This window comes from Nannobrachium achirus, assembly GCF_963921795.1.
Source record: "Nannobrachium achirus genome assembly, chromosome: 7".
Taxonomy (NCBI): Eukaryota; Metazoa; Chordata; class Actinopteri; order Myctophiformes; family Myctophidae; genus Nannobrachium; species Nannobrachium achirus.
In genome coordinates, this window is record NC_137816.1 from 44,438,359 (window position 1) to 44,457,022 (window position 18,664).

Genomic DNA, 18,664 nt, shown 5'->3' on the forward strand with positions numbered 1-18,664 from the left:
ATCCACTATTTCTCTCAATTCTTTTACGATTTTTACAAGCCACATAATATTCCCAAAATATTCATACTAAATAAAAATAAAAAATTCAGAGCCACAGAAAATCATACCAATCAACTTTATTATCGCCCTTTCTCTGTCCCAGCAACACACTCTCGCGGGATCTAGAACCAGTAAACAGGACGTTTGCGAGATTTGCCGTCAGACACCGGTGCCCACTTAGTAGGCTTTGCGTACCATGTCGCACTCTAGTGGCTCCAATCAGGTTGCATTATCTTGGTATATTAAACATCTTTTGGTTAGCATCGCTCAAGAATAACCCTGTGTCCTAGGGTTATAGCGCCCTCTGGCAGCAGTCATGTCCGACTTTGGTTCTCTATAGAGAAATAACAGATCGCAGAATGAGATGATTGATCAATCAGAATCAAGGATTCAACAAATGGACACCGGTCATGATGACGTCCCATACTAACATATGTGGATGTACTCAAGAAAGACGCAGGAGCGCAAAGCACCAACGAACTGGCCGGATGTATGGAGAACCGGGATGACTGGAAGCAACGATGGAAGGCTCGTCTGAAGACGACCTAGAGAGATTCAACCAAGCTATATGTAGTAAGATGGTTGGTAGGTGCATTCCTCATTTTAAGAATTTGTTATTGCAAAGTATCATCTCTTCAATGTCGTTAATGTACTGTAACTATCTCATACATCATTGTCAACTTCAACCATCAGTTAGTATTTGGCAAACGGGGTCCAGCATTCGGGAATCTGCAGAAAGGACAGCTCAGCCAATAGGGGAAGGAGGGAGTGAAGATTCTATTGGTGCACAGTGAGGGGATGGAGACGGTGGCATTGGCGATTCTTTCGTCACAGGCTGATATGTCACGCTCCCCACTCTAATAAGCACCACACATTTCTCGTCCTCATCATCCCATTCGATATCTACTTGATCAGGCCGCTCAATTCCTGTTCCCGGCTGGGTCACACATGCCTCTTCCTCACCATTCCATTTGATCTCTTCAGCACGCTGTTGAATTTCTACTCCGGACCGTGTCAGAGGCTGCTCACATCTGCTAGCGTCATTCTCTGGCAGTGGCTCGTGGCTGACCTGTTCCTTCACCGGAGCGCTCCTCTTTTTCAACTGTGCCTTGTCACACTTTCTCACAGCTTCACCGCCTTCAACTTGTACCGTGGCTTGTGTTTTGCCTTGTATTTTACTATGCACCGCCTTCCCCGTACTAGCGCATGGCTCTCGTTCAGAGCCAGAGGCCCCCAAAGCTCTGCTCCCCTCCTCCTCCTCATCTTGCCATTTTCTTTTCCCCCCGGGTTTAGAGCACGTGCTTGAATAAGGTCTAGAGATATCACCGGCCCTGGATTGGGGGTTGTCATTGGGGGTTAAGGGATGTACAGGGGGAAGAATTCCCCCTGTACTTACACATTTGTGTAAGTAATTGAAACCCTCGTTACACTGTTGACAACGATACAATTTCTCTCCACTGTGCACACGGTCATCACGTGTCCTCAGGTTACTCAACTGATTGGAACTCTCAACACACTGTTTGCTCATGAAAGGGTTTTCGCCAATGGGAACACGCTCGCGAGGCTTCGGATCAGCGGGCTGATCGAAACTCTCACCGGGCTGGTCGAAACTCTCACCGGGCTGGTCGAAACTCTCACCAGGCTGGTCGAAACTCTCACTGGGCTGGTCGAAACTCTCACCGGGCTGGTCGAAACTCTCATCGGGCTGGTCGAAACTCTCACAGGGCTGTGTACAGTGGAAGGATTTGTCCCCGCGGACGAGGCGCTGGTTTCCGCTCATGTTGTGTAATTGCTTGAAACGATGTTTACCTAACCGATGGAAACTCTTGTTACACTGCTTACAGACGTGGGTTTTCTTTCCTTTTGGAGTCAGCTCGTGCGCCTTTACTTCTAGTCGCGTCAAAGCGTTGGTCAGTGGTTGATGAATGTGGAGTTTTGATTTGTCTGTTTCTCCATGTTTCTTGCTGCATACAGGGCTCTTGATTTGTTGGCTGGCTGCTGAGATCTGTTTATCTTCATTTGATCCTGAGACCTTGATTTGTCTTGATACGTCTGGTTTTCCATGTTTTTGGTTGGATACAGGACTCTTGTGATGGCTGGCTGCTGAGAAACTCTCAGTCTGGGAGGTTTGGGACCTTTTGCCTTGTAGAAGCGGAAGTTTATCGCCAACGCTTCCTTCTTGTTGTTTTTTTCCATGTTTCTGGCTGGTTACAGGGCTCTTGATCTGATGGCTGGCTGCTGAGAAACTCGTCTGGGAGGTTTGGAACCTTTCGCCTTGCAGAAGTGGAGGTTCATCGCCAATGCTTCCTTCTCGTTGTTTTTGACTGGCAAAAGAGTCCCTGAGCCTTTCGGTGTAGAGGTTATTGTGGCTCCTCTTTATGTGGTTATCAAGGTAGGCCTGAGAATTGAAGGCATATGTACATTCGGTACAACCGAAGACCTTCACTTGTTCGACTTCTCTGCTATGCATGACCTGCGATGGGCTGTGTAGATGATAAATGATAAAGGTGATAACGGTCTTGATATCTCAGCCTCTCTCTCTCCTCTCACTCAATCTGTCTTCTATTGCACTTGTATCTTGGGACTCAGACCTTTGTAGTCTGAAGATAGCTCTGATGTCATACATACTCCTTTTATAGTCTGACCATATCTCTGATGTCATAAATCCATAACCATGCCAAGTTGTGCAGCTTCCTTTGCAGTTTGTCAAAAATAAGCCATCGCAAGAAAGCAAAGTTGATTACACCTAGATGTTCAGTCTGCAAAGCCTGGGTTTGTACGTGTCTGTCCGCAGGGCTGTATTAGCTATGGAGCCATGGGTCATCGACAATTTACTAAAACTAGAAAGATGCAATTGGGAATTGCAAGTGTGGTTGCCTGTTTATTGTCATGTGCTTGACCAATCCTCAAGCTTGCACCACTCCCCTAATGAACTCAATGGACTTACTCTATAATGTAAAAACCCACTCACAAAAAAAGTGTATCTAGAATAAAATTTCCCCAGGACTACAGTGTGTTGCCCTGTTGGGCAACCACACTACAATAGGTTTGTGCCCGCTTCGCCAGTTTCATAGTGAAGTGAAACCTGACCAATCATGGAAATTGGCCCACTTATAGTCTGGTCAAAGTGTCATGTGAAGCTCATCAATCCACCAATCCTCAAGCTTATCGGACATATGCCCGATTATGACCTCATGATGACGTCATCACCTGATTGATGACGTCAATCTGTGTTTTTTCAAGGGTTTTCCCATTGGATCCCTTCGGACATATGCCTGTTTATGCCCATCTATGCATCTATATCATCCGGCATATGCTATGCTACGGGCATAGACAGCCCCTTTGATGGCCCTTATATACTGACATATCACTGTGACATCACAGGTGATCCTTTTATGCTCATATATGGAGTTCCCTGATGTCATCAATGTTAAGCCCATATCTAACAGGACTTCATATGGGAATGCCCATATATGGAGGCCACATCGGCCACATACCACACTAACAGAATCCATACATGGCCAAGACAGATTACCAAGACAGCCCATATCTGTGTGGCTGGTTCTACAGACAGGGATCTCTGTCATGTAACTGCTAGTGTTTGTATTACTTGTGACACCCCTAGTGGTTGTTCTGTGTATTTCCCTTTATTTGTACACATGCATTTTATTTTGAAAGCTCCACAATCAGGAAGTGCAACTCATTCTTCTCATGACCTTGCCAGAGGCAGCAGTTGTATGTCACTGTTGGCTGTCTTACACTTGGCATCATCTGCAAGTTCCTTTGTTCATTAGCATAAAGTGTGTATCTGTTAGCTCCATACTGGATTTTCATTACTTGTTTGAAATGTAATGTTTGTTTGGTCATAATAATTGCTAACTACTCATGTTAACTATGCTAAATGCTAGCTGGCTATGCTTACTGAACATGTTACCCCAAGTTATCGTTTATTTTTATTTCATTGTTTTGTACTTTGAATGCAGACACTGTAAAGTGATGGACATGTAGGCAAAAGTTATGTCTGTGGCAGCTACCATATGCCTCTGTTTTGTCATGTAGTAGGCGTTTTACTATGTTTCTGTGCTTTTGTGTAGGGATGTGTGCAGTGGAATTTCATTTTCTTAATACTGTAAGCATCATTCTCATTGTGCATTTTTCTGTCATTTTGTTCACAGTTTCACAATTACTCCAGTAAAGCTACTAAATCCAACACACCCGCCTGTTCTTTGGAGCTCGACTAGGAGGTTGTTTAGCTGCCTGTCTAACCAAACATACGTCCATGAGGACAACGTTTAGTGAGGACAGAACAATCTCCATGTATGGGCATAAAAGGGTATGATTTCAGATGTCTGTTTCACATAACGAATAACTGAGTAAGCATGTTTGGGCTCTTACAGCCATATATGGAGATCCAAGTACTGTATATGGAGTTATACACAGACAGATACAGACAGTACATGGATCTCCATTGTGGATGTCCGATATTGACTTTTTTACTGATAACCGATATTCTCCAACTCTTAATTTCCAATAATGATATTAACCAATATTGTCCAACTCTTAATTTCCGATACCGATATTAACCGATATCGATATATGCTGGCTTTTTCACCAAAAGTAAACTAATTGTCAGGTAACATCACATATCTATTAATATAAAATATTATTATTTTAGTATCAATCAATATTAGTATCAATATAATATCCAACTAGAAAAAATGCAATTGGAAATTGCAAGTGTCGTTGCCTTGACTATATTTTCTGCAGCAAGTTAACTGTCATGTGAAGCTCAACCAATACTTGAGCTAGCACCACTCCTCAAATGTTTTTTTTTTTTTTGTTTATTTGGTTTCCATCAATTTCCAATGGCAGCGTAAATGTTTATCTAGTGAGTTTATCTAGTGAAAATAAAGTTTCCCCAGAACTACAGTGTGTTGCCCTTCGGGCAACCACACTAATACATATATTTTTTAGGTTATTATTATTATTATTATTATTTTCATTTCATATGAAAGCAGAAAATCACATCAAAAGAATGAGATATTGTTTAATTAAATTGAAAATGAATAGTTTTGAAACAACAGCTCATAGATCTGAAGTCAAGTTAAAAACCGTAAGCAGAGAAATCACCATTTTAATTCCACACATTCAGAGATACTAATTATTCTGTTCTCCTGCAAAGCCATCTATCCCATCATGCTTTGTGTTTAGCATTTCTGATGGACTGTTCTTTATATAAAGGTAGACGCCTCCTCCGGCTTGGGGCTTTGGTAAAAGAGGACTGGCAAGCTTCCAGAATTCTGAAGGCCGCTTCCTTGGGCGTCACAGAATGGGACGCTCGGGGGGCCAATCAGAACAGTTCCAGTTCCGCACTTCCGGGGGTCCTGTTTTACCAGTCGCGCCAATGAACTGCAGCGGCGGAGGAGGTATCTAGCTTTTTATATGTGTGCTGTTCTTTGTTTCCTGTATGGTCTTTGTTGTCTGTCATGGTCTCTGTTGTCCACTGCCCCCTGCTGGAATTGGCTTGAACCAGTGCTTCAGTAGCCTCGGAAACCCAGACTTCTTTTGGCGATCGGAAGAAAAAGAAGCCTGGGCGATCGTGTTATGATCACTGTTGTAGGAAGTGTAAAATTTCATAACCAATCAGAGTGCAGAGAGCATCGCACCAAATGTGTTGACGTCATGACGCAGCAGCGTTCTATGCGCTGAGCAGAGGAGCAGAGGGGATTGGGGGAGGAGAACACATGCTATTGGCTGGAGACTTGCGGAGAGACTCGCAGCGCCCGCCCATCTGCCTACACTAAACTGTCCGCGTTAGGTTAGAGAGGTGCTTCAGGAGTGTACATGAACTATTATTACACAACAGTTTTAACAAAATATCAATGTTAATACATCTTTCCTTGAGATTTAAGTCCTGTTAAATAAAATAAAAAATGCAATATCGGCCGATAATATCGGACATCCCTAATCTCCATATATGGGTAACTGGTCCGATATAAATCACTGGCCAGATGGCCAAAAATTCTCTAGTCTAGTCCCACAGACGTGTTGTTTCTGAGCCCTCATTGATGCAACTCTTCAATCTGGCTCTGGAATTGTAAACATGTCTTCAGCATCCAGACACACACTGTATTGAGTGACTGGTCATCATAGGTCTGATGGCACTGATTGGTCACATCAAGTGACCAAGTCTAATAGTCTAATATCCACATTAGACTGTACCCCTTCTTGGAACCTGTGTTGCTGTGCTGTTTTCAGTCATGGCTGCCAGTTCCCACATAATGTTGGGTGTGAGTTCATACTGCTCTGGCATCGAGAACTCATGAACTCTATTGGACTGGAGAGACTAACTTATGTAGTTAGGGGAATACAGAACGTGTATGACCAGCTTTGGGAAATATATATGAATGCTACGGAAACAAACACTTAGGGATGATGTTCATATTCACAAGAACAATATGTGGTTGAAGAGAAAAGGAAGAAAAAAAAAGAAAAAACTAATGGGAAAGAAAATGATGTAAACAATGTTATTTGATATTATTATTATTATTATTATTACCATTATTATTATAATTTTTTGTATTTTTTGTATTATGTTAAGCATAATATTGAGCCCATAGGTAAAGGACCGTGTGGAATGTATAGTATGTGCTGTTGTATTGTGGGAGATCATATCATCTTCTTTGGAGAATTCAACAGATCTGAAAACCTGTTCATGTTAGACTGAAGTCCTAGTCTTAAAACGTTATGCAAGCTAGGCATCAACGCTTTTCCAACATAGTGCCACCACTCTTCTAGCTTGGAGAAGACCAAAATCTAAGATTTTGGTTAGTTTTGCTGGTTGGAGTCCTTGTTATAGGATTGTGAAGACACAGACACAGGCTGAATAGTGAGACCTCTCCTCTGGAACAGTTCCAGAAACCTCTGGCTTGAACCATCTGTGGGTGTCGACATCAAATGCATAAAGCATGTTATAGTACTTTTTAGGAACAGAGGGTTCCCAGTTCGATCCCGGGCTCCCCCAGAGTTGGTGTCGAAGAGTCCTTGAGCAAGACTCTGAACCCCTAGTTGCTCCCGGTGAGCAGGTTGGTGCCTTGCATGGTTTCCTCCGTCATCGGTGTATGAATGTGTGTGAATGGGTGAATGTAAGGCGCATTATAGGTGCCATCTGGCGTCAAATATACATTTTTAAAATAATTAATATCTTTAATGCTGAACCAATTCTTTTTCATTAAATTCCCTTTTTTACAACTCGATGCTTTTGAGGTCAAATGCTGCACATCTACAGTGAGGTTGAGCAGCCTACACTCTGGGGGTGAACTGAAGAAACATGTTGATATTCCATCTGTTCTCTATCTCTTCAAGTGTCTTACAAAGGACTCTGTACCCCATTTTTAGAGAATGTTTGCGGTTACTTAGGACAGGACATTCCCCTGTGTATCAGAGGCACACTGGGACATAATTTCATAGGCGTGAAAAGTTTCCATTCTCAGCTGCACAAGTATCTATAAGCTCTTCATCTAAATTATTAACAGCCAGTCGTCACTAGATGTCTCCAGTTTCCACGTGTTCTGCTATCTCTACAGTGTGGAATAACAATGAGAAGTGTTGAGAGAGACTGTGAGGATGATAGTACTGTGTACAGGCATTATATAACACCCGGACACTTTGTTTTTTGTTAAATGCCATTTAGATAGGCGTATGCAGTTTGCTTGCAGATGCTAAATACGTTATTTAGATAATATGGTAGACAGCTTGGTCACTCAAATGAAAGTGAGGAAATGGCTGTGCATTTTACTGTAATTTCCCATGTTTCATAACATCTAATACTTACCCCAACCAGCCATTAAAAAGATAATTAAATACCAGTAAGACTCCCTAATCGGGAGATAGGCGACCGTATATGGGACAGATCCATGTTGAAGACATGAGTGTAGACATACCGTGTACCGATTTGCGTGATTTTAGGGCACAAATTGTAGGAGCTGTGTCCGTAAATGTGTTTTGCAAGAACCGGCCTCATGGTGGCGGTAGAAGAGGGGCATGTGAGAAAAGAGGAGATCCATGTTGATGAGATGTGTGTAGACGTACGTCTCTTTGTCTGTGTCAGAGCAACGCGGTGAGCAGACGATTTGGGGGCGTCATTTGGTCGTTTTTTTGCTTTTTGGCGGGGGTCCCTGGGGGTCCCTGGAGCTGTGGGGGTCCCTGAAAGGGTGGAGGTTGTGGATTGGCAGACAATAATTGTGTGTGGAAAACTTCACATGGATAGGGGCAACGATGGCGGAGATATGAGTAGGGCAAAAGTGTGACGTGACAGACAGACAGACTGACGGACAGACAGGCGGTGGAGGTTTTGATAGTAACTGCGACCTAACGGTCACAATAAAACACTTTTTTGGCACCAGAGGGATCATTGACCCGGCGGCCAATCTCATCAGTGTTTTCAATGTGGACTGGAGTTAGTGAGTGAACGAGGGAAATTCACTCTTCTAGGCCAGTGCAGTTGTTCGCAAACCTTTTAGACCGTGACCAAAAACGGAAATTACACATTTGCCCACGACCCAAGCTAGTGAAAATAGCAGATCGACAAGCTCACAACGCTTCGCGCCGCGTTGAGAGCTTGTAGATCGGCTATTTTCACTACTTCTTAATAATTACTTTATTTATGGCATCTCTTAGATGTCTTTGTTTCTATCTTTGAAAATTCATAAAATTCACAATGTTTTTTTATTTCTAAAAATAAAATGATTTCTGGGGAGGAGAACATTTTTTGAAAAAACCTTTTTTTTACTCAAGCGGTGACCCATAAAAATTGGTCTGTGACCCACAGATGGGTCCTGAACCCAGTGTTTGGGAACCAGTGTTCTAGGCTACCCTATAGGGTTTTCAAAATGTCATGTCATGGAGCGTCTTATGACCTTCATTAGGCTATGGATCCAAGACATCCAGGGGCCGAAAGAATGTTGATTTTTATCGCTCAAGGGCAGGGGTCATCAATATGTCCATACCCTGACAAATAATTATGTCTGTGGCAAGACTTATTACATTTAGTTTTTGCATAACATTATGGTGTTCTTATTTTGTTCACAGGACTCAATTACTGAATGTCAGTCTCCAAGTTCTCTGATTTTTATGGCACATTAGGAGTCGGCCAGTACAGCGTTTCTCGTACATTTTATTTTCAAGGACCCCCACAACTCTCAGAGTTACACACCTGTAATGGTTCATTTGGACCACCTTCAAGGAACGATTTGGCTGATTTGAAGCCACATTGTTCATATATATGATATTTCTTCCTTTGCCTAGTGGGACTGACACTGTGTGTGCAAAGTTTCATGGCACTCAGACTCTCTCTAGACTTCCAACTTACAGATACTTGTTGGTAACATTGTTGATATTGAGTACTGCATGCAACATTCTGGTGTAGAGACTTTGGACACTTTGTTTATGATTTGTGGTATTTCGTTCAAAATGGGCCTCTGCAAACATTGGAAGAAATATATGTCTTAATATCATGACTACAGAGGTTAATGAGTACCAAATTGCTTGAGGTTTGGTCAAAATCTGTAGGGGTAATATAACCTTTTTTTTGTGCAAAAATTGGCCTCCTGGTAGAACTATAACAGGCCTCCAGGAAGCATGCATGCAAAGTTTCACCCCAATCGGTCCAGTGCCAGAGATAATCTGTTCACAAACAGAAGGCTGTATGAACGGACGGACACACGGACGGACAGGGGCAAAAATATAGTCTTCGGCCTTTGGCTGTCCGGCCTGGCAGAGACAATAACACATAATCAGTCAGTACTCAAGTAGCCTACAGATCCTCAAAAAACAGTACCACCACTGGCACTGTAGGCTACTACACTGTACATCATCATAATGACCTTTGCTGTAATTACTCAAACGGTTGCTCTACAAGTCATAGTTTCGTTAAACCACCATGTGTAAATTAATTCAGCTGATCTATTCTTTCTTGGCTGGCGTGGATTTAAGTGGTTCAAAAGAAATGCAAATAAATATCGACACACGTTTACATGGAATCTTTAATAAAAGACAAAAAAGTGTTACACCCTGGTAGAAGAGAGGCACACACACACACACACACACACACACACACACACACACACACACACACACCGTGTCATACTGTAGTTGGATTTATGTACAAACAAGTGATTCAAGGTGTTCACATACAAAGATGTGCACACACAAATGCATGAACACACGCATGCGCGCGCACACACACACACACACACACACACACACACACACACACACACACACACACACACACACACACACACACACACACACACACACACACACACGTACAGTACACATACAGCTAAACTCTGTCAAGGCCAGTCCAGAGGACACAATGCTTATGCAGGATTTTTACTGCAGCTTTGATTCAAAGGAACTGCTGTAATTATGTAAGATTTCTGGCATAATTTCCCCTCGTGACACAACAATGTCCCTGGGTACTATGGCTTCAAAGACCTGTAATCAATCTGTGGCACCATGCAAAGGCAAAATGTCAAGTTATTTGGAAGCCACCAGCCCAAAGGAAAGAGTTGTCATAAAGGCATTTGACAGCACTCAAAGACATTACATTTACATATTTGGCAGGACACTGTGATATAGACATCGACTGATTTGGCCTATACTCTTAAACATTTGTGTTCGTAAGACATCACATCATCCACATAATAGGGAGACATCTGTATTTACAACTTATTCATTGTGGTCTGATTTCAATCCTCAAAGAAGTGGTGCCATAGTTTTGTACTTTTCTTCTGTTTTGTATGTGTCTATGGAGTTAACATTACTCTAATAGACCCTGTGTATTTTTGGTTTCTTCCTGAAAGCTTCTTCCTGAAAGCCTCTGATTCAAAAGGCCCAATCGAAATGCACTGCTTTTCTGACACAATAAAATCATCCCCTCCCTTTATTATCATACGACAATAGCTGTGGGCATGGTTAACTTCAGGTGGGTGGAGAAAACCAGGCATACTTAATGAACTGGTGCGTGTGGCCACATGAAGACATAATTCTAACACTTCCTGTACACATTTTTGAAAAAAATCTTCCTATTATAATCACAATACCTGATGATCATGTCTTTTTGGGGGGGGGGGGGGGGGGCAACCCGTCTTTAAGCTTCAAGTTTGGAAAATATTGACTTACACAGTACAATCCTCAGTGTTAATTTAACTTTGAGTGTGCACACTTACGGGTCCATTTGGTTCCATTTGTACTCTCAGAATCGAATTAACACATTAAATTAACTGCGTGGTGATCACAAAGGTCAGAACTCTTGACATTATATTTCAAATTCCAATATCCCTACTTCCTCCGAACATAATTGTTTGGCCATTGGTAGCCTGGATACAGCACATATTGATACACAAAAGGAGCAATGACTTGGAATCGTACAATTCATATCGCTGCCAGGTGTAAACCTTGTATGTCTAAAACCATTACTTTTCAGGAAATGGAAAAAATAACGTAGGCCTATGTTGAATTGATCCAATGTAGTTCTTAACTTGATATATACCTTTCATTGGTTCAATATTTATAAAACACAGACTTTAAACCACTGTGAACCTGGTGTCTCCTATTTGGGCATGCAATTTAGGCAAACATTTTCAAGTTTAAAGGGATATTGCACTTAAAAATAATAATAATAAAAAAGGGTAATTTTATCGTCTACTGAGGCTTTTGGGAGCACCCCAGACAGTTTTTTAAGTTGCTCGATTCAATATTTAGATATTTAATGTCCATTTTATCAGACCTTCCAATACAAATCCATTGTAACTTCAAACTCCATTTTAACTATGTTAGATTCATTGAAAAAACACGTCCTTGGTTCTGGTGAGTCATACTGCCCTCCTAATACGTGAGGGGGACATGTTTTTTACTTTTTGACTTCTTTCATTTTTGAAGCCATGCCCATGATAGATTCATCCCCCCGATGAATCTATCATGTTTAAAATGGAGGCTGAAGTTACAATGTGTTTATATCCCTGCAAGCCAAATGACGTCATGATGACGTTATGATAACGTCCTCCGGTGACTCCGGTGACGTTCAGAACTAGACCAGATCACAGCCCATATGGGGATGATCTTGACATCATTACGAGGACGTCATATGGACTATAGGGTTATTGTTATTGTTTGTAATGTTAGTTGAAATATGAGCATGTAAGGTTATATTCTGGGACATATCTGACTAGTTATGGTTTGACTTGATCTGGCCCCAATCGAGACGTCACTGATTGGTCCAGGTCCTGACCGTGCTTGCTGGGATAGGAAGGGGGCGTGTCTGATAAAATGAATATTAAATATCTAAATACTGAATCAAGCAACTTAAAAACTGTCCGGGGTGCTCCCTAAAGCCTGAATATAAAAAAATAAAATAAAAACATTTGTGTTGTGAGCTTGTAAATTGGCTATTTTGCTTATGTTTGCATCACACTGTAATACGAAGAAGTATAAAATAGGGCATAACATAAAACAAAAGTATGAAATAATGATATACAAGGTTTCTGCCTGACGGTAACTATATTGATTTAAAGTGGCACACACTGCCCCAGGTGGTCCACCGAATAGGAAGGTCATCAAACCTGTGTCACCAGACTTTTGCACACGGAAGAAAGCTGGGTTTCCCTCAATTAATATCCGGTTATATAGGGCAGGCCTACCCGGTTGAGTTATTGTTCCCCCGTATAAATGCAGAATCGAGTAGCCTGGTCTAGCCAGTCGCTACAAGTTAAAGTAAAACATGGACATACCAATATTTCTTTTATTTTAAAGACGTGCACCACATCACAGGTTTATGGGTATCCCCTAAAATCTTGTTGCTTCTGACCGAAGGGAATCATTTTGGAGGAGCACGCTCTACTAGTTCCAGCCGCCTGGTGACCCGAGGTGATATCCACTCTAGGCTGGATCGGAAAACTGCAAAATGAGTTGATCCTAGTTTACATCAAACCGTGTAACAACCTAAAACCAGTCTTCTGAACGGAAATGGATGTGGGACGTGAAATATGAGGAAAAACAAAATGGACGTTTCCCATGGCGGGGATGCGAGCAGTTCAATGAGAGGGGGAAAAACAAACAGAAGGAAGCAGGTAGATACATATCCAAACATCACAAGGTGGAGAGCGACAGTTAGAGCGTCCCCTCGTCCAGCAGTTTGTTGATGCCGTGGCAGATCTTCCTCAGATAGAGTCTGTACTCCTCCCCGTCCCCGTACAGCTCGGCCAGGAAATCGGCATGGGCGAAGTGGTTGAAGACGTGATCGATGCGCGCGTGCGAGCGCACCGTCAGGTGCTGCTCCACGAGCAGGTGGAGCAGGTCCCTGCACTCCAGCAGCAGCTCGGACAAGATGATCCGGTCGAAGGTGTACTCCACCTCGTAGAAGCTGACCGCCGTCATGGCCGCCTGGTTCATCTTCTTCTTGAAGCGCTCCACTGTGTCCAGCTCGTCCGGGCTGAACTGGTGGTTGCGGTAGAGGATGCCGATCTTCAGGGCGATCTTGATGACGTCCTTGATGACCTTGTGGGCCTCCTTCTTGCTCTTGGTGAACTCGCGGCTGGCCTTGTAGAGCTCGTCCAGGATCTCGCTGCTGGTGTCGTCCGTCAGCAGGTTGGCCACGGCCATGGTTGCCATCTTGCTCAGGATCTTCTTCTGGGCCTGCAAGGCCAGCGAGCGAGAGTTGAAGCTCTCCTGCCCTGCAGGGAGGGAGGGAGAGAGAGAGAGAGAGAGAGAGGGTTGGTTGGGGTTAATCAAGATGCTCGGAGGTCCTCTGTGTTGTTCTTTCTGTCAAAGCAGAGGATGATTAATGTCCAAACAGAGCGTTCAGGAGATGAGTCATCACTGAGCCGCATCCTAATGAAGTGACTGCTTATATTCCCGCGATACTGTGTGAAAAATGTCTAATTGTAGACCGCAGCCCAGAAAAGCATAATGATAACCGTGGGGAAATTCAGTATTTTCCAGCCCAACCCAGCTGATTCGCAGCCCACAAGGAGCGTGTGATCAATTAGGGTTAAGAGTCTGCTCAGGGATACACATCGACATTGCTACCCTGGCCTGGAATCGAACCAGGGATAATGGTTACCCAGGCAGGCTCCCTAACCATTCAGCTATGCCGCAGTAGTAGTAGTAATAGAAATAATAATATCTATGGATGGAAATTCTTTGAATTGGGAATTGTCTTCAAAATCCTGAGAAATAAACTGGGCAGAAAATGTGTTCTAAGCCAATGGAAGGCAAAATAAATCCATTTTAGGAAGAGATGAAACGAGTTTGCCCACATCCTATGGAAGGGTGGAGGACTTCCTGAATTGGCAGCAGAGTGCTGCTTGTGAGTCGTCCATAGAAAGGACTGCCTGCTCTGGGAAGCATCAAGCGGCTGTCTCAGCCGCACAATGATGATAAGGACCTCTCTGCTTAGCTTCTCTTCTCTACAGGTTACCAGCGTGCCCAGCCCCGCTGCAATGTTATGATGTAATGTAATACAACGGAGCAAAAAAGACGGCCTGTCTGTAGACACACATCCGGCACTGCCAGTGGGGCTAATGTGTCTTTATAGAAATGTGAACAGTGGGTTGATTCGACACACAGTAGGAGAGGACAGAAATGTTTTTGTTCATCATCTGGCAACTTATTACAAACCAGATAACTCTATTATAAATGGCAAAGTGGTAAATGGTGCATTTATATATAGCGACATTTGCCCACCCGGGAGAAACCATGCAAGGCACCGACCTGCTCATCAGGAGCAATTAGGGGTTCTGTGTCTTGCTCCGACTTTGACACTAACTCAGGCGGAGCCCAGGATTGAACTGGGAACCTTCCAGTTGCCACGCGGTCACTCTACCTCCTGAGCCACTATTATGATCAAAGCTGAGGAAAGAGGCATTACTTTTCTCTGCTCAGTGGGCACGCAGCCTTTTTCCACCCCTACGCCCAACACACACACACACACACACACACACACACACACACACACACACACACACACACACACACACACACACACACACACACACACACACACACACACACACACACAGACAGACTATGGCAGACTATGCCCAGTGGGCTGACTGGGCTCATCATCATGAGAGCAGGACCACCTGCTTTCTTGTCATTATGATTCTAATAAGGCAGACATCCCATGTGACAACATAGAAACCATCACAGCCTCATCTACCAAAAGCTCTCCTTTCCCTTTCATTTAAACCAGGGGTCTTCAACGTTTTCAGGCCAGGGACCCCTTAGCGGAGAGAGAAATTAAGCAGGGACCCCCACTAGATATTGTATAACATTGTGTTATGTTCATAGATTTCTTAGACAGCTTAGACTTGTTTGACAGCACAGTCATCAGATGTGTATTTTTCAGACATTTAACCACTTGAACCATCAAATACTTAGTCTGCTCTTCTTTTCCCTCTACAAACCTCTTTGCTAAAAATAGCCGATCTACAAGCTTACAACGGCTTGTAGATCTGCTATTTTTGGCTAATGTTCCACTCAAAATAGGGATGCTAGGGTTCAAATGGTTAATGGCAAAAAACATGATCCTATATCACACAAAGATTTGGCGTCCCCGGACCCCCTGTTGAAGACCCCTGATTTAAACATTTATGCCAATCAGTGGTGTACACATTATTCTTGACATGTACAGAAAGCTCATCCCATCCCTCTCTCTTTGCAAATGTGGCATTTTGTGCGAATGGACAGAAGTGGGGCGAATCTGTGTGACATTTCAAGTTTTTTTCGCGTCTGAAGCCAAATGGCATTTCATGTTCAAACAATTAGCTATCAGTGACATTTAAAACAAGCTAGCTAGGCTGATGTCCTGGAGCAACTGTGTTTCTGGTATAGTCAGGAACTTATTTACTGTTGTGAGCAACCATGGTGAAATCAGACTTGGATGTTAACCAGACAGTAAACATATCACACCAAGGCTTATCAAGTGACACCACAGCAGATTGTGTCATAAGCTAGAACTAAAGCTGAATTATACCTAATCAATCTCTATGGTTTTAGCTGCATGTTTGTATAACACTTACTGTAGGCTCACTTTGAAAACAGATCACACGTTCACTGCACCTGCACTTGCATTGCGAATATCCACTATAACCCACTATAATTATACTGTTCTACCAGTAAGACGCCTAAGGGCGACAAAGCGACCTTGCCTGGAGACATGATGTTCTTCGGTCAGAACTAGCTATCTGAATACTAGTAATTGGCTCATGTGACAGCTCTCTCCTACTGCTTGATATAGCCTGTCAGTAAACATTTTTGGCAATAACAGACAGTTTTTAGTCACGTAACATAATACCACCGATCTTAGGTGGCATGCAAATGTTGGTTAAATCTGAAAAAAAAAAACAGCACACTGCTCATGAACAATGTACTGTAACACCATACGTTGCGTGCATTATGTGCAGGGACACAATTTGACACAAAACCAGGATATTGAACTGTGGTTTGCATGTGTCAGATCTGGAGCTCTAATCAAACAGGCTCTCTTTGTGTCTTTCATTTCCTATTTCTCTGAGGCAGCTCTTTGTTCTATGCACTGTGGTGTGTAGGAGCCCTGATGGAGAGATCTCTAAGTGATAGGAGACAACTGTCTTTAAGCTGTAATTACCCGTTCACCAACAGAGTACCCGTGCTATTTTTTGTGTGTTATGGGGGAGCTCTGTGCATGTATGTTCTTTGGACTGTATCTAGCACAGAGTTGCTGTACCACATAATATCTACTTCTATTTGCACTACAGTATGTATATCATTTTGTCATCCTGTTGCATTCTGTACGGTACCCTATGATATATTCTGTATATCGTTTCTGTTGCAAATCCTAAACGTACACTACATATTATATAGTTGCTGTTGAGCAGAAAACTTCTGTCATATTTCAACATCTTTTTTACTTTTGTTTTCGTAAATTAATGTCATACTTTGTTATACTACAGTTTCAGTAGTATGTTTAAAGTAGCAAACATAGCCAATCTACAAGCTTGTAGATCAGCTAGAGCTTGAGACTGAATATATGATATATATATAGACAGTAGGTCGCAGTTTATCAGAACCGTCACATCTTGACCGTATCTGTCCGTATGGGTAACACTTGTCTTTTGTTGATTGACACGCACTGTGATGTCATGGGAACCAAATCCCTTTTATTGCCATATATGGAGATCCCTGTGATGCCAGGGGAACCAAATCCCTTTATGCCCATATATGGAGATATGGAGATCCCTGTGATGCCAAGGGAACCAAATCCCTCGTATGCCCATATATGGAGATCCCTGATGTCATCAATATTAGGCCCATATCTGTGCGTGCCAATATATAATCACTGTGATGTCAGGGGAACCAAATCCCTTTTATTCCATATATGGAGATTGTGGGACAAATGCAGTCAAATGCTCTACCACTGAGACATGCATGGGCTTCTTCCAGGGACTGCCCATAAGGTGAACCAAAACAAGCGCTCCAACCCCAATCTTACTGGTTCCTCAAACAAACTAACACATATATATATATATATATATATATATATATTATACTGTATGTTGGACATTGTTAGCACAGTCTGGCAGTCTGCCACAACAACGTTTCACTGCACATACTGTATGTGAGCATGTGACAAATGTACGTAAGGTTTCCCTTCGGCTGTGTACAGTATCTCCTTATTGTGAGCCTAATGTCCAAGGCCTGTGATGATCAGCTGCTTTGAATGCTACTAATTCATATGACTGATCGACTTTTAAAATTAGCAGTTTTTGTGCAATTAAGTACCCAAGACAACCTCAGATCACTATGTCTAACCACAGCCTGGCTCCAAACAGTCTTTGGACAGCAGTCTTTTGAAAAATGGACCCGGTAACCCAAAGAAGAAGACCCAGACTAATTGCACTAATTGCAGCCAACCACATGCAGCCCGATGGCTGTTCCTGATCATCAGCTGGTAGCCATTGATTCTCAGGCCCTGGCCTTCAAACTCATGTTCACACTTCAGACAGGGAGGAGAAAGCAAGCAATAGATAGATATTGTAAAGTGGACTAAAGCACTGGTTCTCAATCTAGTCCGGGACATCCGTGGCCCATCAGGGCTTTAAAAGGGGGTCTGTAACTCTGAGAGAGTACAAATATAACATTAAAAGAAAAAAGATTACAGACCTGAAGGGTCCATTTGGTATAGCACTTTTACATAAATTGTGCATTACATTCACCCATTTACAGAGGAAACCATGCAAGGCACCAACCTGCACATCGGGTGCAATTAGGGGTTCAGTGTCTTTCTCAAAGACACTTGGCCTGATTTACTCTGGCAACCAGCCTGAATCAGAGTTGTGCCACATCCAGATTGGAATCTGATTGGTTTAAATGGTCACATGGTCACATGGAACCAATCAGATTCCAATCTGGATGTGACACAGATCTGATTCAGGCTGGATTTGGCTGCCAGTGTAAATAGGCCTGGCCCCATTTACACTGGCAGCCAAATCCAGCCTGAATCAGATCTATGTCCAGATTGGAATCTGATTTGTTTGATTTGATTCTGGGGGAACCCGGGATCGAACTGGAAACCTCACGG

At 42.9% G+C, this 18,664-nt stretch overlaps 1 protein-coding gene across 1 annotated transcript in view; it reads right to left on the reverse strand.

The window, feature by feature from the left end:
- Nucleotides 1-13,212: 13,212 nt before the first annotated feature.
- tnfaip8l3 (tumor necrosis factor, alpha-induced protein 8-like 3) overlaps nucleotides 13,213-18,664 on the reverse strand; it is a gene marked incomplete at its 3' end in the record, with an annotated part of 28,270 nt that continues 22,818 nt past the window's right edge. Inside the window, exon 2 of the mRNA XM_080729914.1 lies at nucleotides 13,213-13,775. Coding sequence (XP_080586040.1) covers nucleotides 13,213-13,775 — 563 coding nt within the window. The remainder of the gene's footprint in view (nucleotides 13,776-18,664) is intronic.